This window comes from Pipra filicauda, unplaced genomic scaffold (assembly GCF_003945595.2).
Source record: "Pipra filicauda isolate LSUMZ 115617 unplaced genomic scaffold, ASM394559v2 scaffold950_size86934_pilon, whole genome shotgun sequence".
NCBI classification, from domain to species: Eukaryota; Metazoa; Chordata; class Aves; order Passeriformes; family Pipridae; genus Pipra; species Pipra filicauda.
The window spans coordinates 47,906-70,201 of NW_024105143.1; the positions used below are offsets into that span (position 1 = coordinate 47,906).

Genomic DNA, 22,296 nt, shown 5'->3' on the forward strand with positions numbered 1-22,296 from the left:
TTTCGAGGGGGCATTCAAGGGGGGTCTCAAGGGGGGGTTCGAGGGGCTCCCGCAGCGCTGGGGGCGGGTCCGAGCCCCCCCCAGGGCCCGGGGCTGTGCGGGGGGGTGCCGGGGGTGGCGGGGGGGGTGTCGCTGTCGCCGCTGTCGCCACTGTCGCCGCTGTCGCCGCTGTCGCCCCCCCGCAGCATCCGCCGCACCGTGCGGGACACGGTCAGGGGGTCGCACCTGGGAGGAGGGGGGAGTGACACCCCCCCGTCATGGAGACCCCCCCGACATCCCAGAACATCCCCCCCGGACCGCCCCAATATCCCATAACCCCCATAGAGCCCCCATAACCCCCTATGAGCACCCCAACACCCCATAGCCCCCGAGACCCCCCGTAACCCCATAGACCCCTCCCACCATCCCATAACCCCCGATAGACCCCCCCATAATCCCATAGACCCCCAAGGTGTCCATAGGGTCTGTAAGCCCCCCCCCGGTGCCCATGGGTGTGTATAGGTGTCTATAGGTGCCCACGGGTGTCTATGGGGGTCCGTAGGGGTCTCTGGGTGTCCGGAGGTGTCCCCACCTGAGCCGGGCCCTGAGCACGGCCACGCTCCGCGCCGTGGCCGCGGTGCCATCGCCGACGTGGTCGAGCTGCCGGCGCAGGACGTGGCCCTGGGCCAGCGCCCGCGCCGTGCCCGCCGCCACCGCCGCCACCTGCGCCGCCACCAGCCCTGCGGCCACCTCGCTGGCACGGGCCTGGGGACACGGGGACACCGCTGGGGACATTGGGGACGCTGGGGACATCGGGGACATTGGGGCATTGGGGACACTGGGAAGAGTGGGTCATGGGGATAGTGGGGACATTGGGGCCATTGGGGCATTGGGGACATTGGGAAGAGTGGGGTCATGGGGATAGTGGGGACATTGGGGCATTGGGGACATTGGGAAGAGTGGGGTCATGGGGATAGTGGGGACATTGGGGCATTGGGGACATTGGGAAGAGTGGGGTCATGGGGATAGTGGGGACATTGGGGACATTGGGGCATTGGGGACATTGGGATACGGGGACACGGAGTCTGGGGACATGGGGACGTGGGGTGTGGGGACAAGGGGATGTGGTGGCATTTGGCATTGGGACATGGGGACACGGTGACACAGGACCTGGGGGCACGGGGGGACAGGACACAGGGACACTGGGGACACAGGGACAGTTGGGGACACTCGGGAACAGGGAGGACGTGGGCGGGCACAGAGGCTGTGGGGTCACAGGGTGACAGGGGTGACACGGGTGACACAGGTGACACGGGTGACAGGTGCCCCCCACCTGCAGCCGGTATCTCTCCCCCCGCAGCCGCTGCTCCTCCACCTCGGCCACCAGAGCCCGCAGGCGCCGGCCGGTGACACGTGCGGCCCGCGACAGGGACAGCCGGGTCCTGGGGGGACACAGGGACACCAAATGTCACCCAGTGGCACCCCATGGCACCCAGGACGGGGCCACCCACACCCCGGGGGCCACTGGGACACCCAGTGTCACCCCATGTCACCTCCAGAGTGACCCACAGCCAGTGACACTCACCCTGAGACCATCTGGGGACCCCCCTGGGACCGTCTGGGGACCACCTTGGGCCACCCTGGGGCCACCCAAACCCACTTCGGGGTCACCTCAAGCCACACTGGGACCCACCTGAGCCCCCTTGGGACCACCCAGGACCACCCAAACCCACTTTGGGGTCACCCTGGACCACCCGGGGCCACCCAAGACCGCCTTGGACCTCTCTGGGTGTCCCCCCAGACCACCCTGGAGTCACCCAAGACCATTCTGGGGCTGCCCAAACCCACTTTGGGGGCATCCTGAGGCCATGTGGGCACCACCCAATCCCCCCCAGTCCCCCCTCACCCTTCCTCCCTGCGCAGCAGCTCCTGCAGGTGGAGGCAGCGGCTCCTCAGGGTGCTCTCGGGGGGCGTGGGGGGCACCGGGGGGCGCAGGAGCCGCTCCTGCAGCTCCCGCTGCTCCCGCGCCAGCCGGGCCTGGGCACCCTGGGCCTCCCGCGCCCGCTGCCCCGCGAGGGACAGCGCCTCACGCAGCTCCTGCACCTGGGCAGGGGAGACAACACCCACGGGTGAGACCACAGCACCCTCAGGTGAGCTCAGCACCCACATATCCCATTTCCCACATCCCCATATCCCATTTCCCACATCCCCATATCCCCTCATATCCCTCCCAAGTCCCCACAGGTGCCCACAGGTGCCCCGCAGGTGCCCCACAGGTGCCCACCTGTCCCAGCCGCTGTCCCAGGTGGTCCCGCAGCCCCCGGTTGTGCTCCCGCAGCTCCTCCAGCGCCGCCTGCAGCCCCTCGGGGTCAGCGGGGGGGGGACTATGGGGGGGACATATGGGGGTGCGTGGGAGGGTATAGGGGATGGATGGGGGATAAGGGGGAATACGGGATAAGGGACACCTGGGACTACAGGGGACACGTGGAGGGGCTGTAGGGGACACACAGTGGGCGAGTCCAGGAAGGGGCGTGTCCGGGGAGGGGCGTGTCCTCACTCACCTGTGTCGGGGGCCGTGTCCCACCTGAGCGGCCGCTCGGTCCCGCTCCTGCTCCGCCTGGCGCCGGCACTGCCGAGCCTCCTCCACGGCCTGGGGGCGGGGCTGGCATGGACACGCCCACCGGGGACACGCCCACCAGCCCAGCACCACCCATAGTCTGATATAGCCCCGCCCATTGTTCGTCAGCCCTGCCCACTGATCCTTAGCCCCACCCATCAGTCCTTAACCCCACCCATTGGGCCTTAGCCACACCTCCCTGCCCTTTAGCCTGGCCCCTTAGTCCTTTAGCCCTGCCCATTTATCATTAGCCCCACCCTTTCCCTTGGCCCCGCCCACCTCTCGCAGCCGCTGAAGCTCCTCCCCCCGTTCCCGGCACTGCGACTCCGCCTCCTGCGCCCGAAGCTCCGCCCCTGCACGGGCAGCACGGGCAGCCTGGAGCTCCGCCCACAGCAGCTGCCCCGCCTCCTGCAAACGGGGCCGGGTCAGGGACAGGCCACACCCCTCGACCACGCCCCCTTTAACCCCACCTCAGCCAGGCCCCCACCCTCTCAGAGGCTCCTCCCCCTCCCAGGCCACGCCCCCTCAGACCACACCAATTTAGCCCAAATTCAGCCACACCCCCACCAGAGGCTCCACCCCCTTAGGACCCTCCCCCTGACCACACCCACATCCCATAAAGCACCACCTACCTTTCTAAGTCCCACCCCATTTCACCAGCCACCCCTCAGACCACGCCTCTTTAGCCCCACCCACAGCCACACCTGTCATAGGCCCCGCCCCATCCAACCCCACCCCCTCCCTGGCCTCGCCCACCTGCTGCAGCCGCAGTCTCTCATTGGCCCGGTCCCTGGCCCTGCAGGCCCCGCCCATCCGGGCCTGGGCCCCACCCACAGCGATCTCCAGTGCACGCAGGGCCCCGCCCTCCACCAGGCCACGCCCTCTCTCTGCTGCCAGGCTCCGCCCCAGCGCCGCCACCTGATTGGGGAAGACCATGATTGACAGCTCACATGGGACAGGCCACGCCCCCGTCTGGGTGATGGGCAGCCCCTTGTCCCGCCCCCAGGGTGATTGACAGATTATTGCTCCACCCACCAGGGTGATGGACAGTCCTAAGCCCCTCCCACCAATGTGATTGACAGCCCCAAGCCCCACCCACCTGGTTGCTGAGGTCCCGCAGCTCCTCCTCCAGGTCCCGCCGGTGCTGGGAGGGGGGGGGACATTTGGGGGGCAGGAACCAAAATCTGGGGGGTCCCAAAGTCCAGGAGGGGTCCCAGGGTTTTGGGGAGTCCCAGGAATCCAGGAACTCCCAGAGTCCAGGCAGTCCCAAAATCTGGGGGGTCCTCGAGTCGCGGGGTCCCGGGGATTTGGGGGTCCCAGGAATCCAGGGGGTCCCAGGTGTGGGAGGGTCCCAGGGTTTTGGGGGTCCCAGGAATCCAGGGGGGCCCAGGTGTTGGAGGGTCCCAGGGATTTTGGGGGTCCCAGGAATCCAGGGGGTCCCAGGTGTGGGAGGGTCCCAGGGTTTTGGGGGTCCCAGGGATCTGGGGGGTCCCAGAGGTCCGGGGTGAGGGGGGATCCCAGGACCCCCGGGGGTCCCTCCCAGGGTGGGCAGGACCCCAAACCTTGCAGGGGGTGGGGGCGGGGGGTCACTTCCTGGGAGGTCCCAGGGGGGTCCAGGGGGGTTCGGGGGGGATGGACCAGTTCCCACGGGGTGGGGGAGGGGCGCCGAGGGCCCCGTGTCGCTGTCCCCGCCCCATGTCCCAATTCCAGCCCGGGGCTGGCGGGGGGCCAGGGGGGCCCCGAGGGGGGCGGGGGGGCTCCGGCCAAGGGGGGAGACGGGGCGGGGAGACCCCAATGCCCGCAATCCCCCCCTCCTCCACCCCCTGGGACCCCCAAATTGGGGTCGGGGCTCCCCTGGGTACCGAGGGGTCCCCCATCACCGCGGGGTCCCCCCTCCCATCCCTGTATCCCCCCAGCTGGGGGTCCCACCCCGTACCCTGAGGGTCCCCCATCCCTGTGTCCCCCCCATCAACCGGGGGGGTCCTCACAGCCCATCCCTGTGTTCCCCCCATCCCTGTGTCCCCCCCTCATTAACTGGGGGTCATCCCCCCATCCCCTGGGAGTCCCCCCCTTTCCCCGTCCCCCCCACACCCCTCAGGAGTCCCCCCCACTCACCTGTACCAGCCTGGGGGGGCTGCGCCGCCCCCTGTCCCCCGTGTCCACCATGGGGGGGAGGCTCTGGAACAACAGAGACCCCGGGGAGACCCTACAATAACACCACAGCCCCCCCAAAGCAGCCGCAGCCCCGGGCGGGGACCCCCCGACAGCTTTGGGAGGGGCAGGTGGGGAAGGTCCGGCCTCCGGGGACCCCCTGCCCACCCTGGGGGTTCCCAGTCGCCAGTTTTTGGGGTCCCCTGCCCACCCGGGGGGGTCCCTGCCTCCCTGTCCCCCCTCACCTGTCCCGGTCCGGGCTCTGCCGGTGCCGCCCCCGCCGCAGGCACGGGACGGACCCGCGAGTGGCACCTCCGCGCTCCCCCGGGCCGGTCCCACGGGGGGGACACGGGGACACAGAGCCCGCCCTCCCCCTCCCCAACCCCCGCCCGCTCCCCCGGGCATCGCCCGGGCGGGGCCCTTCGGCTCCAGCGGCTCCCGGGCCACCCCCGCCCTGCCCGGGGGGCACCGGGGCCTCGGGGCACCCCAGGGTGTCACCTCTGCCCTCACCCGGGGGACACGGGGGGCTCGGGGCCCCCCGGATTTGGGTGGCACCTCAGGGTGTCACCTCTTTGTCTGCGGGACTCAGGTGTCCCAGGACACCCCAGAATTCGGGTGTCACCCCCAGTGTCTCCTCCTGTCTTCACCCGGGGGACTCAGGTGTCTCAGGGCACCCTGGAATTCGGGTGCCACCCCTGGGTGTCACCCCCGCCCGAGGGGACACAGGTTTCAGGGCACCCCGGAATTTGGGTGTCACCTCCTGCCCTTGCCCAGGGGTGGGAGAAGCGGTGATGTCACGGTGTGGGGGTGACGTCACAGGGAGGGGAGGGGACGGTGACACCACGTGAGTGACACAGGGGAGGGGCCAGGGGGGACAAGGGGGTCGGGGGGGGTCACACAGCGGGTGTCCCCGGTGGGAACAACACGAGGGACATCAGTGACATGGGATGACACGGGGTGACACAAATGGACTCAGGTTGGCCTACACGGGTCAACAGGGAGCAGAGCAGAGTCACGGGGGCCAACGTGGGTCAACACGGAACAGCACGGATTGACACGGGCCAACATGGGCCAATATGGATTGACACGGGCCAACATGGGCCAATATGGATTGACATGGGCCAACATGGGCCAATATGGATTGACATGGGCCAACATGGGTCAATATGGATTGACACGGGCCAACATGGGTCACTATGGATTGACATGGGCCAACATGGGCCAATATGGATTGACACGGGCCAACATGGGCCAATATGGATTGACATGGGCCAACATGGGTCACTAGGGACTGACACGGGCCAACATGTGGATGCCGCGGAATTCTCCGGCCCGCCAGGGGGCGCCGCTCCCGCCCCGCGGCCGCTCCCGCCCCTCTCTGTGATCCGCATTCATTTCCGGTCTGGTCAGGCAGAAGTGACGTCAGAGAGCGGCGGCGGCGGGAGTGCGGTGAGCGGGGGAGGAGCCGGTTTGAGGGGTTCTGAGGAGCTTCTGGGGGGTCCTGGAGGGTTCTGGAAGGTTTTCGTGTCGCGACAGGTCGGTGACATCGCGCGCGGTGCTCCCGGCCGCCCCGTGACGTCATCGGCGCTGTCCGCGGCACCCGGTGACGTCACACGGGGTGTCCCCAGCCCTCGGTGACCCCCTGGAAAATGTCCCAAACCCCTGTGTCTCCTTCCCCAGGTACCGCCGGCCTCGTCACTGTCACCGTGTCCCCACTGTCCCTGTGTCCCCACTGTCCCCTCCATCCCCGTGTCTCTGACATCCTCTCCATTCCTCCATCCCTGTGTCCCCTCCATCCCTCCACCCCGGTGTCCCCGGTGTCCCCCTTTGCCCCCAGTGTCCCCCTGTCCCCGCTGTTCCCCTGTGCCCCCAGTGTCCCCCGGCGTGCCCGCGGCGATGCCGGAGGCCGTTCACTACATCCACCTGCAGAACTTCAGCCGCTCGCTGCTGGAGACGCTCAACGGGCAGCGGGTGGCGGGGCAGTTCTGCGACGTCACCGTGCGCATCCGCGAGGCCTCGCTGCGCGCCCACCGCTGCGTGCTGGCCGCGGGCAGCCCCTTCTTCCATGACAAGCTGCTGCTGGGCCACTCGGCCATCGAGGTGCCGCCCGTGGTGCCCTCGGCGGCCGTGCGGCAGCTGGTGGAGTTCCTGTACAGCGGCAGCCTCGTGGTGGCACAGTCGGAGGCGCTGCACATCCTCACCGCGGCCTCGGTGCTGCAGATCAAGACGGTCATCGACGAGTGCACCCAGATCATCTCGCAGAGCCGCGGCCCCGCCGTGATGCCCCCGGCCCAGAAACTGCCGCCGGGGCCGCCGGCGGAGCTGGAGAACTTCTCGGAGCCGTTGCCGAGCGGCCACAGCCGGAAGCAGCGGCAGCCGCTGCGCCTCGCGCCGACGCTCAAGGAGGAGGAGGAGGCGGCGGAGGAGGAAGAGGAAGATGAGGACGGCGGTGCCCAGGAGGGCGTTGTCCCGCCCGGCACGGCCCTCCCTGCTTTCCCGGCTCCAGACCCACCGTTTTTCGGTGCCCCCGAGGCATTCCCGGACACGTTCCTGGCGCCCTGGGCCGGCGATGACAGCGGCGCCGCGTTCGGGGCCGAGCGCGGGCGAGAGGCACCGTGTGGGGATGGGTTTGGGTTCGGGGCGCCCCCGGCATTGCCACCACCCTACGAGGGTGGGACAGAGGCGGGGGGAGCCCCCCCGGTGCCCACGATGCCCCCAGTGGGGCCCCTGCGTGGCCCCCAGCCCCCCTACCAGTGCGGGCACTGCCAGAAGAGCTTCAGCTCCCGCAAGAACTACACCAAGCACATGTTCATCCACTCGGGTGAGCGCGGGGGGAACACGGGGACGTGGGGGGGACACAGCGGGGGCAGGGAGGGCAGGGTGTGGGGTGTGTGCCCTGGGAGGATCCGCGTTGACTCACGGTGATCTGAGGTTGACTTGTGGACGTGCATTGCTCTTGACCCACGTTGGCCTGTGCTGCCCCACGTTGGCCTGTGCTGACCCCTGTTGACTCATGCTGACCCACGCTAAGCCATGCTGACCCACGCTAAGCCATGCTGACCCACGCTAGGCCATGCTGACCCACGCTAAGCCATGCTGACCCACGCTAGGCCATGCTGACCCGTGCTGGTTCGTTGACCCGTGTTCACTCGTGCAGACCTGCCCCGTATTGACCCGTGTTGCCCCACATTTGTCTCTCCGCAGGTGAGAAGCCCCACCAGTGCTCCATCTGCTGGCGCTCCTTCTCCCTCCGGGACTACCTGCTGAAGCACATGGTGACCCACACGGGCGTCCGCGCCTTCCAGTGCGGCGTCTGCTGCAAACGCTTCACCCAGAAGAGCTCCCTCAACGTCCACATGCGAACCCACCGCCCCGAGCGCTTCCAGTGCCGCCTCTGCACCAAGGGCTTCTCCCACCGCACCCTCCTGGAGCGCCACGCCGCCGCCTCTCACCCCGGGCCCCCGCCGGGGCCCCCGCCGGGGCCGCCGCCGCTGCCGCCGGAAGCCGGAATGGCCGCGTGGCCGGGGACTGACGCCGCGGGCGCCGGCCCCGCTCACACGGCGTGAGGGGGCACCGGGGGGGTCTCTGCCCCCCGAATTCCTCGAAGGTGGATTTTGGGGCTCCAGGCCTGTTTGAGGGGAAACCTGGAGGAAGCTGAGCCACGGGGATGTTCCCAGGGACAGGAGAAGGGGAACAGAACAGGGGAGTCGGGAACACCCGGCAGGAGCACGGAGCAAATCCTCCTGGAAGCTGGGCAGGTGGGACACCAGGAGGTGGTTGGTGATGGCCTCGGTGGAGCTCAGGGGCTCTTCGGGTGGTGATGACATCATCAACCTGGATTTGTGCAAAGCACCTGAGGTGGATCCCAAGGAAATCCTGGAACTGAGCTGGAGAGACAGGGATTGGACAGATGGACCGTGCCCTGAGGCCAGAGGAGATGCTCCAGGGGCTGGAGAGAGTTGGGGTGTCCCACTTGGAGAAGGGAAGGATCTGGGGACACCCTTCCATGGCCTGAATAGGCTCCAAGAGCTGGAGAAGGACTTTGGACAAGGCGTGGAGTGCCAGGACACAGGGAATGGCTTCCAGCTGGAAAAGGAGACACTTGGGTGGGATTCTGGGGAGAAATCCCTCCCTGTGAGGGCAGGGAGGGGCTGGCATGGAATTCCCAGAAAAGCTGTGGCTGCTCCATCCTGGAAGTGTCTATGGAATGTCCTTTCCCCCACCAAACCATTCCCTGGTTCTGTCACTGTGACCCCACCCCAGCCTTGGATGGACACAGGGATGGACACACGGACGGACATGGGGTCCGCCCCTTGTCCCCTCCCCCCAGGTGGCTCCTGCTCCCCCAAACAGTGGCCAGTGGGGGGTGGCTCAAATGGTCTTGGTGGCCTCTGGGGGTGACAATGAACACGGGAGGACACTGGGGAGAGAGGGGGGATTCTGGGGATGGGGGGGGGGCGTAGGGGGGACACTGGGGACACGTGGGAGGACCTGGGGAAATGGGAGGGGACTTGGGAGAATGGGGGGGACACTGGGGGACACCAGAGGGGACATGGGGGAGGACAGGAGGGGACTCGGAGGGACACTGGGGGATACTGGAGTCACTGGGGGGACATAACAGGGGACACTGGGACACAAAGAGGGGACACTGTCCCAGGGCCACCAGTGCTCAGGGCCCCTCAGCCTCTGGTCCCAGTGTCATGCGGGGCCCTCCCAGTAACACCCCCGGTACCCCCGGCAGTCCCAGTAATCTCAGTGCTCCCAGTACCGTCCAGTGCTCCCAGTATTCCCAGTCCTTCCCCAGCCCTGCAGCGCATTGGTTTCCCGACCTGTCAATCATCGACTCCGCCCCTCCCCGCCGAGCCCGGAAGCCGATTGGCCAAGCGTCACGTCTCTACAATCCCCGCCCTCCCCGTGGAGCTTCCACCGCTGATTTGCGCGTTCTCCTTCCCGCCCTTTCTCTCCCGCATGCTCCTCTCCTATTGGTCCCTTACCCCGTCAATTACTCGTCCCTCTCCCCCTTTCATTGGACCCTTTTCTGTCCATCAGGCTCAGCGGGCGGTGATTGGCCGGGCGGGGGGGCGGGAGCGGAAGCCGTGAGGGGGCTGAGGGGAGACCGGGCCACCATGTCGGGCCCTGAGGCGGCGGCGGCCAGGACGGGCCTGGAAGGGGCCGGGAAGGGCCCGAGAGCGGAGCCCTTGGGGCACCTGGAGCTGCTGGAGCACTGCGGGCGCTGCCGGGAGCGCCTGAGCCCTCAGCGGGACCCGCGGCTCCTGCCCTGCTTGCACTCGGTGTGCGGGACCTGCCTCGGCGGAGATGGAGCGGGTGAGGGGGGACTGGGGGAGCTGGGAGGCACTGGGAGCACTGGGGGGTCACTGGGAGCACTGGGGGACACTGGGAGCAATGGGGGACCCTGCCCCACTAACGAGCCGGCACAGAGGGGTGTGTGGAGTGACCCTGGTACCCCCTCTGCCCCCCCGTCCCCCCTGACCTCGTGTCCCCGCTGTCCCCGCAGTGTTCGAGTGCCCCGTGTGCCGCTACCAGTGTCCCCTGGGGGACATCCTGGACAACTTCTTCCTGCAGGACAGTGGGGCTGGAGCCACCGCAGGGCCTGAGCCCCGCCAGGTAGAGCCTCGTTAGCGTTAATTAGCGCTAATTACCGGGGGAGAGGTGGCCCAGCCTGTCCCTTGTCCTCAGAGCTGCAGCAGCTGCGAGGACAACGCGGCGGCCACGAGGTTCTGCGATGACTGCGCCGAGCCCCTGTGTGACACCTGCGTGCAGGCCCATCTCAGGGTCAGGTACACCCGGGGCCACTCCGTCCGGGACATCGGTGAGTCACTGTCCCCTCAGTGTCACTGTCACACCCCCTGCCACCCCCTGTCCCTGTGTGACACCTGCGGGCAGGCCCATCTCAGGGTCAGCTACACCCGGGGCCACTCTGTCCGGGACATCGGTGAGTCACTGTCCCCTCAGTGTCACACCCCCTGTCACCCCCTGTCCCTGTGTGACACCTGCGGGCAGGCCCATCTCAGGGGCCCGCTCCCAGTCCCAGTGCTATCCTGGTGCCATTCCCATTCCCAGTGCTGTTCCCAGTCCATTCCCAGTCCCCTTCCTGTGTCATTTGTGCAGGCGGAGCTGCTTTCCAGAACATTCCCATCCCAGTCCGTTCCCACAGGCTTAGTCCCATCCCAGTCCATTCCCACAGGCTCAGTCCCATCCCAGTCCATTCCCACAGGCTCTGTCCCATCCCAGTCCATCCCAGTCCATTTCCACAGGCTCAGTCCCATCCCAGTCCATCCCAGTCCATTCCCACAGACTCTGTCCCATCCCAGTCCATCCCAGTCCATTCCCACAGGCTCAGTCCCATCCCAGTCCATCCCAGTCCATTCCCACAGACTCTGTCCCATCCCAGTCCATTCCCACAGGCCCAGTCCCATCCCAGTCCATCCCAGTCCATCCCCACAGGCTCTGTCCCATCCCAGTCCATCCCCACAGGCTCTGTCCCATCCCAGTCCATCCCAGTTCATCCCCACAGGCTCTGCCCCATCCCAGTCCATCCCAGTCCATCCCCACAGGCTCAGCCCCGCCCCGTTCCGGTGCCGATCCCGCTCTGGGGCCGTGCCCAGAGCACCCGGAGGAGCCCCGGGATCGGTTCTGTTCCACCTGTTCCACCCTCATGTGCCACCTGTGCCAGCTCAGCACCCACCAGGGCCACCGGTGAGTTCGTTAGCGCTCATTTGCATATTAATCAAGCATGTTAATTAGCACGGGAAAAACAGGGATTTGGGGCAAAGAGGGAATGGAAATGGGAGTTATGGACTGAAAGGGCAGCTGCTCAGGCCCCTGGAAAGGGGATTAGTTAATTAATTATGTTAATTAGTTGCTGAAGAAGAGGTGGAGATGGACTGCAGTGAATTATTAATTATTAATTAGAGATTTTCTAATAGATTTTAGGATGTTTTCGTAATGAATGATGGGGATTTTTACTGTGTTTTTCTCTGATTGTTTCAACTTCGTGGCTGCATTGATAATTAACCCAATTATTTACTTAAACAGGCAGCTAATTAGAGGATTGACTGAATAATTAACGATCCCAGCAGCATTTGGATGCAGAAAATTTAATTTAATTAAACAGGAAATAAAATGAACCTTTTTCACAAAGTGGAAACTCCTAATTAACTACAATGATTTAGTCAACTAGTTAATGATGCTTAGTGAGGGTTGGTTACCTTATTAATGGTTTTTGAGATAACGAGAAACTTAGGTTGGGTTTTTTTCTCTCTTTTTTTGCCTGCTTCCCGCCTTTTTTCCCTTTTTCCTTTTTCCCCTTTTTCCGTTTATCCCCTTTTTTCTCGTTTTCCCCTTTCTCCCTCTTCTCCCTGTTTTGTCCCCCCGTTTCCCTCCCGGTTCCCTTGTCCCTCCGCGCTCCGGGCGCGTTCCCAGTTCCCAGAGCGTCCCCGAGGCGGCCGGTGAGCAGCAGTCGCTGCTGCTGGACGTGTCCCGCTGCCTCAGCTCCAAACTGTCCTCGCTGCGGGACTGCCAGCGGCACCTGCGCGGCCTGTGCGTGGCACCCCCGTCCCGCCCGCGTCCCCCCGTGTCCCCCCCGTGTCCCCATTCCCGGCGTTCCCGTTGTTCCCAGGCAGCGCCAGGGCTCGGAGGCGCAGCAGCGGCTGCAGGTGGAGGTGAAAATGGCCATCCTGCAGGTCATGAGGGAGCTCAACAAGCGCGGCAAGGTCCTGCTCGGGGAGGCCCAGGTGAGGGTGGCACTGTCCCCCCCAGTCCCCTCCTGTCTCCTGGGCCTGGCACTGTCCCCTCACCGTCCCTTCCCTGTCCTTGCCTCCCCAGGGGAGGGTGGCACTGTCCCCTCCTGTCCCCTGAGGCCAGGACTGTCCCCTCCATGTCCCCTCCCTGTCCCTGCTGTCCCCCCGGGTCTCCTCAGTGTCCCCCAGAAGGTGACGGAGGCGTGGCAGGAGGAGCTGGAGCGGCGGCTCCGGGCGCTGTCCCTGCTGTCTCCTGGTGTCCCCTCAGTGTCCCCATGCCCTGTGTGACCCCGGTGTCCCCCCAGAAGGTGACGGAGGCGTGGCAGGAGGAGCTGGAGCGGCGGCTCCGGGCGCTGTCGGAGCTGCAGAAGCACCACGAGCTCGTCATGTGCTTCGTGTCCCGGGCCATGGGCACCTCCCGGGGCACTGCCCTGCTGCTCTCCCACAGACTGGTGAGGCTGAGCCCCCCCAGAGCCCCCCAGGGGCAGGGACCCCCACGGTGGCACCTGGGGACACTTGGGGACCATTGGGCGACCTGTTGGTGTGACAGAGGAGTGGGCAGTGACACCCCCACCGGGCTGTGCTGGGGAGGGGCCAAAGCCCCCCAACCCCACCCTCAGACCCCTCACGTGTCCCTGGGGTGTCCCTGCACTGTCCCACGAGTCCCCAGGGTGTCCCTGCCCTGTCACACGTGTCCCCGTGGTGCTGCCCCGTGTCCCCTCGGTGTCCCTGTGACCTGTGCCCTTCCCCTCCCCCTGTCCTTCCAGATCCATTCCCAGATCCAGCGGAGCCTCCGTGTCCCGGTGGAGCGTGAGGAGCCCCCGGGGGAGCTGAAATTCCAGTGGGATCTTCCCGCCTGGACCAAGAGCGCCGAGAACTTCGGTGACACCGGGGGGGACAGGAGGGACCAGGGGGGTGACAAGTGACAAGGGGGGTGTCAGGGGGGTCTATGATGTCCCCACCTCCCCTGACACCCCTCCCCTCCCCTCCAGGCACCATCATCTCGGAGTGGCCCCTGCCCCGCCCCGGGAGCCCCCCCCCTGCCATGAGGCCCCGAGATCCCCCCCCGCCCCCACAGGTACTTGGGGGGTCCGGGGGGTGTTTTGGGGACCCCCTTGCAGCCCCCCCCCAAAATAACCCCCTGCCCCCCCCAGGTGGTGAGCAATGGGCAGGTGACCCCTAGGCTGCTCTTTCAGCCCCCCCAGAACAGGGCTGGAGGGGGGGCACAGGAGGCCCCCTGGGGGTCCCCCCCAATTGGGCGGGAGGCTCTGGGCCCCCCCCTCCCACCTCAGTTTCCCTCTGGGATCGAGGGCTTGGAATGTCCTGACTTGTCCCCCCCACACCTGGAGCCGCCGCCGGAGACCCCCAAGCTGGGTGAGGATATGGGGGGGACGTGGAGGGCACAGGGGGAGGGAGGGAACAGGGGATGGGGGAACATGAGGGGGACAGGGGGAGGGGGGACATGGGCCGATATGGGGAGAGGGGAACATGGGGGACATGGGTTGGGGGGCACAGGTTGGGGGCACGGGGGTGACATGGCGGGGAGGGATATGGGGGGACACTGGGGGGGGAACACGGGACATGAGGGGGTGGGGACATGAGTGGAGTGACAGAGGTTGGGGACATGGGGGGTGACATGGAGGGGGCACAGGGGAAGGGGACACAGACTGGGGGGTCCAGGAATTCCCTGACGTGGGATTTCCCAGCAGCCGCCGGGCCCCCCGAAAACAGCGTCACAGGAGGGGACAGGTGAGGGGGGACACCCTGTCCTTTGTTACGTCCCCTGGGACGCCCCTGTCACTTGTCACCTCTGCCCAGTCCCTCCTGTCCATTGTCACCCCCCTGGTTTCTCCTGTCCCTTGTCACCTCCCCTGGGACCCTCCTGTCCATTGTCACCCCCTCCAGTCCCTCCTGTCTCTTGTCACCCCCTCCCTGGTGACATTTGGTGGCTTTGGGGGCTCCTGGAGCCCCCCTGACCCCCTCCCCCATTATCCAGGAGGAAACCTGGGAATTCCCCCCGGGAGGAGAAGTTCGTTAAGAAGCTGCTCATTAAACGGTAACTGGGGGGGGCGGGGACCTCCGGGACCCCCTTGTCACCTTTGTCCAGGGCCACCTGTCCCCCTTGTCCCATCCTTGTCACCCCCTTTGAGGGTCCCTGGCCCTTGGTCATAAGGGTCCCCCCATCTCGTCCCCTGGGCCAGGGGTTGGCGAGGACCCAGGACCCCCCTGGCCTTTGTCACCATGTCCCCAAAATCCCTCTGGAGTCCCCCTGTCCCCAGCTCTCCCAGACCTTGTTCCCCTCTCCCTGGGGTCCCCCCATCCCTTGTCCTCCTGTCCCCAGGGTGCCCCTTGTCCCCCCATGTCCCTTGTTCCCCCATCCCAAAAGCCCCAGATGCTTCCAGGATTTGTCCCCCGGGGGTGTTCCCCTGGTGCTGACCCCCCTCTCTCCCCCCAGGAGGCGTCCCCGAGGGTGCCAGGGCCCCCCCCCACGCCCCCTCAAGGTGCCACGGGTGTCCCTGGAGCGGCTGGAGCTGGGCCTGGCGCTGGACCCGGCCCTGCCCCTGCCCGCCTTCCGCGTCCTGCCGGGGCCCTCGGCCGGGCAGTTCAGCGTCATCGTCATCGAGCAGGGGGGGACAGCGCAGGGGACAGCCCAGGGGACAGCCCAGGGGACACCCCCAGGGACAGCCCAGGGGACAGCCCAGGGGACACCCCCAGGGACAGCCCAGGGGACAGCCCAGGGGACACCCCAGGGGACAGCCCAGGGGACAGCGCAGGGGACACCCCAGGGGACAGCGCAGGGCACGCGGCCACAGGGACACATCCCCATCAAGGTGAGTGTGCCCCGGACCCCCGCGGTCACCTGTGCCACTTCATTGTCACCTGTCCTTTTGCAGTGTCACCTGTGCCACCCCAGTGTCCCATGTCCCCCTCCAGTGTCCCCCTGCGTCCCCCTGCCCCCTCCTAATATCCTGTTCCTCCCTGTGTACCCTCCTTATGTCCCCCTGCCCCTCCCCATGTTCCCTCCCTGTGTCCCCATTGCTCTCCAGTGTCCACCTCCATGTCCCTGCATCCCCTACTCACGTCCCCTTGTCCCTCTTCCCTATGTTCCCTCCCCATGTCCCCTTCCCATGTCCCCCTTCTGTCCCCCCCACGTCCCCCCTCACCTTTTCCTTCCCATCCCCCAGGAGGAGCCTCAGGAATTGGCCATCGGGGACCCCGGGGACACCAAGCCCGTGGGGCTGCTGCCCCCTCCCGCCGTGGGGGGTGTCCCCGGGGGTGTCCCCACGGAGGGTGTCCCCACGGAGGGTGTCCCCACGGAGGGTGTCCCCGTGGGGTGGAGCTGCCGGGTGTGCGGCCGCGCGGGGGCCGTGGTGATGTGTGACCGGTGCCAGCGCTGCTTCCACCTGCACTGCCACCTGCCCGCCCTGCTCGACGTGCCCAGGTACGGGCCCAGGATCCCAGCGGCACCTCCCTGGGATCCACCGCCCCTCGGCACCTCCCTGATCCCTGTGGGAATCGTCCCACTGACTGCAAACCTTGTGGAATGTCCGTTCCCTGTCTGTGATCCCCCCAGGAATCCCTCTGACGACCCCAAAACTTGGGGGATCTCCTGCCCCTGATCCCTCTGGGAATCCCCCACCGAGCCCAAACATCATGGGGTCTTCTTTCTCTTTCCCTGATCCTCGTGGGAATCCTGTTGCTGGCCCCAAACCTCCTGGGATCTCCCATTCCCAATGGCTCCCGGTTCCACAGCTCCGACTGGACGTGTTCGCTGTGCCAGGAGCTCCCCCCGCCCTCCGAGGCCCCCTCGGGCCAGGGAACCCCCGCCCGGCTGAGCCCCCTGGACCAGCAGGTGAGTCCTGGGGGGGATTCGGGGGGATCCAAGGGATCCCGGGGGATCCAGGGCTGCCCTCTTTCTCCCCCCCAGAGGTGTGAGCTGGTGCTGCTGGAGCTGCTGTGCCACGAGCCCTGCAGGGCCCTGCAGCGCCCGCGCGGCCTCGCGGTGAGTGGGGGCTACCGGGGGGGCTGGGGGGCTACTGAGCCATGGGGACCACCGTGAACACTTCAGGGGCTACAGGGGGGGCTACTGAGCCATGGGGACCACCATGAACACCTCAGGGGCTACGGGGGGGCTACTGAGCCATGGGGACCACCATGAACACCTCAGGGGCCACGGGGGGGCTACTGAGCCATGGGGACCACCATGAACACCTCAGGGGCCACGGGGGGGCTACTGAGCCACGGAGACCACCATGAACACCTCAGGGGCTACGGGGGGGCTACTGAGCCATGGGGACCACCATGAACACCTCAGGGGCTCCTGGGGTTTGGTGACCCTTGTGGAGTTTGATGCTCACGGGAGGGGTTTGGTGGCCCAAGCAGTGGTTTGGTAGCCCCAGGGCACATTTGAAGGCCCAAGCAGGGATTTAGTGGCCCCAGTCATGGTTTGGTAGCCCCTGACACCGTTTGGTGGCCACAGGAGGGGGGTCCCGCCCTGGACCTGACCCTGATGAGGGCGAAGCTGCAGGAGAAGCTGAGCCCCCCCTACAGGACCCCCGAGGAGTTTGCCAGGGATGCCTGGAGGGTCCTGGGACAGCTCCAGGGGACCACCGAGGTCTGGGGGGTGTCTGGGGGGTCCGGGCAGTGTCTGGGGGTCCCTGAACGTCCCTGGGGGAGGTCTGGGGGTCCCTCTGGGCATCCCTGGGGAGGTCTGGGGTGGCTTGGTGGTTTCTCTGGGTGTCTGAGAGGGTCTGGGGGTGGTCTCTGGAGGGGTTTGGGGGTCCCTGGGGAGGTCTGAGGGTCCCTCTGGGGTATCTGAGGGTCCCTGTGGGGGTCAGGGGGTGTCTCTAGGGGTCTCACCCTCATGTCCCCCCAGGACAAGGCGGGGGTCTCTGAGGGGTCTGGGGTGCTCTGGGGGGTCCCTGGGGATCTGGGGGGGTCTCTGGGGCCTCAGAGGGGGTGTCCAGCCCCCCTGACCTCCTGTGTCCCCCCAGGACAAGGTGGGGCTGCAGTCCCTGCTGAGCGTCCAGAGGTTCCTTGAGACCCGCCTGAGCCGTGTCTTCGGGGACAGGAAATTCTGGGACCACCCAGGGACCTCTCTGCAGCCTGAGCCCCCTCCCCAGGGGGGCTGGGACCACCCGGGGTCACCCCTGGCATCCTGGGACCCCAATTCTGCTGCTCCAGGGTCCTGATCCCCCTCCCCGGGGTCCTGAAACCCTCCCTGGAACCCCAATCCCCCTCCCCGGGGTCGTGATCCCCCTCCCAAGGGTCCTCAAATTCCCCCTGGGACCCCAGTTTGTTCTCTCTGGGACCCCAATCCCCCCTCTCAGGACCCCAATCCTCCTCACCAGGGTCCTGGTCCCCCCTCCAGGACCCCAGTTCTGCTCCTTGGACCTATAAAACCGCTCCTGGTCCTTCTTCACTGTGGGTCAGGATTTGCCCGGCTGTGACCCGTGGGAGGCCCGGGATGGAGCGGGGTCCTGGCAGGGACCTGCAGGCCGTGGAGAGGGAAGCCCAGGCTGGAGCAGGTTTTTCCCGGGTAGGACTTGCGGCCCCTGTGGGGGACCCACGTGGGTACAGCTCATTCCTGAAGGACTGACCCCATGGAGGAGTGACCCACGGGACAGCAGGTTGGGAAGAGCTGCTGCCCGAGGGATGGACTGATGGCAGAGTCACGGTCCATCAAGGGGAAGGACTCCAACTCCTCTCCCTGAGCAGCAGCAGAAACAACAACGGACTGTAACCCCCATTCCCTGTGCCCCTGCACCGCTGGGGAGGAGCAGGGAGAACACGGAAGGAGGGGTGGGGGAAGGTGTTCTTAAGACTATTTGTCAGTCTTTGGTTCTTATGCTCTTAGTAATAAATTGAACTACCATCCCCACTTGGAGTCTGTTTTGCCCATCAAGGTGATCAGCCACTGACCTCTCCCAGCTCTTCTCTCGACTCATGCATTCTGAATTGCTTTTTTCTTCTGTCTTTGTCCAGTTACAGAGGGGAGAGTGAGAGAGCGGCTTTAGCGGGTACCTGGTATCTGGCCAGGGTCAACCCCCTACAGAGGGCAAACTGGTCCCAGTACAGCCCCCCCCGTAAAGATGGTGGCGCCCAGTAGAAGGAAGGGCCTCAAGCTCCGCCCCCGTGCGCGGGGATTGGTCGGTGGGGCCTGAAATTGCCGAAGTTTTCCGGAAAGAGCCGAAGGCACGAGCGGCGCCGCGCCCGGTTCGTCGCGGAGGGTCCGGTCCCGCCCCCTTTACCGGGAGGACCCGAGTTGTTCCGGAAAGAACCGAAGCGACCCCGGAACGGGCTGAGCTCCCCCCGAGCGGCTCCGGAAAGAGCCGAAGGGCCCCGGATCCCCTTCCACCCCCCTCGGGTCTGGAGACCCCCGAGGCGGCTCCTAAACTTGCCGAGCGGCTCCAGAGGGTCCCGAAGCGGTTCTGGAGGATCCCGAAGGGGCTTCGGAAAGTCACGAAGTGATTCGCGGTCGTTCCGGAACTTCCCGAACCGGTTCCGGAACTTTACGAAGCGGCTCAGGAGATCCCCGAACCCTTCCCGGACTTTCCCGAAGCGACTCCGGAAGTTGCCGAGCGTCTCCGGAAGTTGCCGAGCGGGGCGGCCCTCAGCGCTTGCCCCCGGCCCCGTCGGTCCCGGACCCCCCGAAACCCCCCGAAACCCCCCCCAAAAACCCCCAAAACCCCCCAGAAAGCCCCGAGCCGCCGCTCCCCCCGCGCCCCCCGGGGGGGCCGGCGCCGCCCCGGCCCGGGCCGGCAGGATGATCAAGCTGTTCTCGCTGAAGCAGCAGAAGAAGGAGGAGGAATCGGCCGGAGGCACCAAGAGCTCCAGCAAAAAGGCCTCGGCGGCGCAGCTGCGGATCCAGAAAGGTGCGACTGGGGCGGGCTGGGACGGACTGGGGCGGACTGGGACCAGTTACGATTCTGAGGGGGGTCAGCGACTGGGCCCAGCGGGGGTCAGAGATTGGGCCCAGTTAGGCCCTGGTAGGGGGAAGGGGCTGGACCCAGTAGAGGTCAGGTACTGGGCCCAGTAAGGGTCAGGGACTGGTCCCAGTTGTGGTCAGGTACTGGGCCCCGTAAGGGCCAGAGACAGCATTCAGTAGGGTTCCAGTTGGGGTCACGTACTGGTCCCAGTACGAGTCACATACTGGTCCCAGTAAGGCCCCACTTGGGGCAGGAACTGGTCCAAGTATAGTTCCACTGGGGGTCAGGTCCTGGTCCCAGTTGGGATCAGGTACTGTCCCAGTAAGGGTCGGGGACTGGTCCCAGTTGGGGTCACACACTGGTCCCACTGGGGACATGTCTGTGTCCCCTTTGTCCCTGTCCCCTGTGTGTCACCTGCGTCATGTCCCCGATGTCCCCTCAGTGTCCCTTTGTGTCCCCAATCCCCCCAATGTCCCCAATCGCCCCAACCCCCCCCGTGTCCCCCAGTGTCCCCCCAGTGTCCCCAGATGTCCCCAGTGTCCCCAGATGTCCCTGTTTGTCCCCAGACATCAACGAGCTGAACCTGCCCAAGACGTGTGAGATCGACTTCTCCGACCAGGACGACCTGCTGCACTTCCGGCTGCACATCTGCCCTGACGAGGTGGGACTGTCCCCAGATGTCACCTCCCCTGTCACCCGTGTCACCCCCCGTGTCACCCGTGTCACCTCCTGTCCCCCCCAGCTCCCTCCCTGATTGTCCCCCCCCTTCCCCTCGGGTCACTTTGGGGTCCCCACTGTCCCCATGTCCCCCCCTCTGACACCCCCAATTGTCCTCTCCCATCCCTGGGGGTCCCCCCAGTGTCCCCAGCCCCTCCAGATGTTCCCCAGATGTCCCCCCGGTGACATTTCTCTGTCCCTCAGGGTTTCTACAAGGGCGGCAAATTCGTCTTCAGCTTTAAGGTGAGTCCTGGGCCACCAAACCTGTCCCTGGGCCACCAAACCCCTCCTGGGCCACCAAATCCGTCCCTGGGCCACCCCTCTTGGGCCACCAGTGGCCTTGGAAGTGTGGGGGGACACCTGGTAGCCACCCCGCCCTGAGCAGTGGCCACCAAGCCCTGCTGGGGCTGCTGTGGGTCCAAGGGGGGCCCTGGGGGCTGGTGGCCACCAAGGTGGGCCTGGTGGCCACCAGCCAGTGACCGGTGGCCGTGTCCCCCCCCAGGTGGGCCAGGGGTACCCCCACGACCCCCCCAAGGTGAAGTGCGAGACGATGGTTTATCACCCCAACATCGACCTGGAGGGCAACGTGTGCCTCAACATCCTCAGGTGGGCTACCAACATCTAGGGGGGCTACCGACATCCAGGGGGGCTACTGACAGCCCCGAGGGGGCTACCAGCCCATGGAGGGGCTACTGACAGCCCTGGGGAGTTACCAACCCATGGAGGGGCTACCAAACACCTCCCGTGGGCTCCCCCCTGGAGGGGCCGTGGCCACCTGTTGGTGTCTGTGGTGGCCAGGCTGCCCCGGGTCTGAGTGTGTCGGTCTGTCCCCGTGTCCATGTGTCCCTGATGTGTCCGTGTGTCCCTGACGTGTCCCTAATGTGTCCCTGACGTGTCCGTGTGTCCCTGATGTGTCCATGTGTCCCTGATGTGTCCGTGTGTCCCTGACGTGTCCCTAATGTGTCCCTGACGTGTCTGTGTGTCCCTGATGTGTCCATGTGTCCCTGACCACGTCCACGTGTCCCTGACGTGTCCGTGTGTCCGTAGGGAGGACTGGAAGCCCGTCCTGACCATCAACTCCATCATCTACGGCCTCCAGTACCTGTTCCTGGTGAGGAACACGGGGACACACCTGGGGGGACAGCTGGGGACAGGGACATGGGGACACCTGGGGGGACACCTGGGGACACACCTGGGGACAGGGACATGGGGACACCTGGGGGGACACCTGGGGGGACACCTGAGGACAGGGACATGGGGACACCGGGGGGGGCACCAGGGGATTCAGGGAGGGCTGAGGGGCCCAGGGGGGCAGGGGCAGGTTTTGGGGTCCTTGGGGTTCTCTTAAAAGGTTTTGGGGTCCCTGGGGGGTGTTAATGGGGTTTGGGATCTGGGAAGAGTGTTTTGGGGTCTGAGGGGCTGTTAATGGAATTTGGGGTCTGGGGGGGAGTGCTTTGGATTCTGGGGGGCTGCTACTGGGGTTTTGGGGTCCGTTCGAGCATTTTGGGGTCTGGGTTCGGTGCTCACGGGGTCTGTGCCCCCCCAGGAGCCGAACCCCGAGGACCCCCTGAACAAGGAGGCGGCCGAGGTCCTGCAGAGCAACCGGCGCCTCTTCGAGCAGAACGTGCAGCGCTCGCTGCGGGGGGGCTACGTGGGGGCCACGTACTTCGAGCGCTGCCTCAAGTGACCCCCTGCCCCGAAATCCCCCCCAAAAACACCCCCGGGACCCCCCCCAAAAATCCCTGACCCCCCTGGACCCCACAGAGCCCCCCAAAACCCCGCTCGGGGGGGCTCTGTGGGGGCCACAGACATCAAGTGACCCCCCCCCCCTAAAAAAATTCCCCCAAAAAACACCCCCCGGGACTCCCCAAAACCCCAAACTCCTCCATACCCCCCCCCCCCAAAACACCCCCAGGACCCCCTAAATACCCCTTTTGGGGGGGGGAGGTGACGTGGGGGCACTGACATCGGGACTCCCCCAGGGACCCCACATATCCCCCCCAACACCCCCAGGACCCCCCAAATTCCCCCTGTGGACCCCCCAGGACCCCCAAAGTCCCCCTGGGGACCCTCTGGGACTCCCCAGGACCCCCCTGGGAACCCCCCAGGACCTCCTGGGACCCCCCAAAATCCCCCCCCTCAG

The 22,296-nt window shown here is 66.1% G+C and overlaps 4 protein-coding genes across 6 annotated transcripts; 3 read left to right on the forward strand and 1 right to left on the reverse strand.

Annotated features, from left to right (window-relative positions):
* Window positions 1-12: 12 nt before the first annotated feature.
* LOC113992618 (myosin-11-like) lies at window positions 13-5,489 on the reverse strand. 3 transcript variants are annotated; one of them, XM_039391375.1, is made up of 11 exons: window positions 5,316-5,489; window positions 4,712-4,774; window positions 3,696-3,740; window positions 3,353-3,514; window positions 2,876-3,004; window positions 2,541-2,629; window positions 2,264-2,363; window positions 1,886-2,082; window positions 1,313-1,421; window positions 572-744; window positions 13-225 (listed from the first exon to the last, which is right to left on the reverse strand). In XM_039391375.1, exons 2-11 carry the CDS (start codon window positions 4,760-4,762, stop codon window positions 27-29), a joined length of 1,254 nt encoding a protein of 417 aa, XP_039247309.1. In that variant the 5' UTR covers window positions 4,763-4,774; window positions 5,316-5,489; the 3' UTR covers window positions 13-26. The 3 variants fall into 3 exon arrangements, with proteins under 3 accessions (XP_039247309.1, XP_039247308.1, XP_027585899.1); XM_039391374.1 differs by having other exon boundaries at window positions 5,258-5,489; XM_027730098.2 differs by having other exon boundaries at window positions 4,993-5,488.
* A 1,069-nt stretch (window positions 5,490-6,558) lies between these two features.
* LOC120325350 (zinc finger and BTB domain-containing protein 45-like) lies at window positions 6,559-8,407 on the forward strand. Its single transcript, XM_039391373.1, has 2 exons — window positions 6,559-7,568; window positions 7,952-8,407. Exons 1-2 carry the CDS (start codon window positions 6,644-6,646, stop codon window positions 8,311-8,313), a joined length of 1,287 nt encoding a protein of 428 aa, XP_039247307.1. The 5' UTR covers window positions 6,559-6,643; the 3' UTR covers window positions 8,314-8,407.
* Window positions 8,408-9,863: 1,456 nt separating this feature from the next.
* Window positions 9,864-18,057, forward strand: LOC120325351 (transcription intermediary factor 1-beta-like). The gene is made up of 18 exons (XM_039391380.1): window positions 9,864-10,072; window positions 10,263-10,372; window positions 10,445-10,577; window positions 11,323-11,464; window positions 12,191-12,307; window positions 12,387-12,501; window positions 12,816-12,959; window positions 13,275-13,389; window positions 13,500-13,585; window positions 13,662-13,881; window positions 14,214-14,256; window positions 14,504-14,563; window positions 14,963-15,338; window positions 15,693-15,949; window positions 16,261-16,360; window positions 16,436-16,510; window positions 16,988-17,122; window positions 17,502-18,057. Exons 1-18 carry the CDS (start codon window positions 9,874-9,876, stop codon window positions 17,697-17,699), a joined length of 2,625 nt encoding a protein of 874 aa, XP_039247314.1. The 5' UTR covers window positions 9,864-9,873; the 3' UTR covers window positions 17,700-18,057.
* A 739-nt stretch (window positions 18,058-18,796) lies between these two features.
* LOC113992609 (NEDD8-conjugating enzyme Ubc12) lies at window positions 18,797-22,006 on the forward strand. Its single transcript, XM_027730087.2, has 6 exons — window positions 18,797-19,382; window positions 20,003-20,097; window positions 20,358-20,396; window positions 20,656-20,759; window positions 21,201-21,264; window positions 21,700-22,006. Exons 1-6 carry the CDS (start codon window positions 19,274-19,276, stop codon window positions 21,838-21,840), a joined length of 552 nt encoding a protein of 183 aa, XP_027585888.1. The 5' UTR covers window positions 18,797-19,273; the 3' UTR covers window positions 21,841-22,006.
* Window positions 22,007-22,296: the final 290 nt, after the last annotated feature.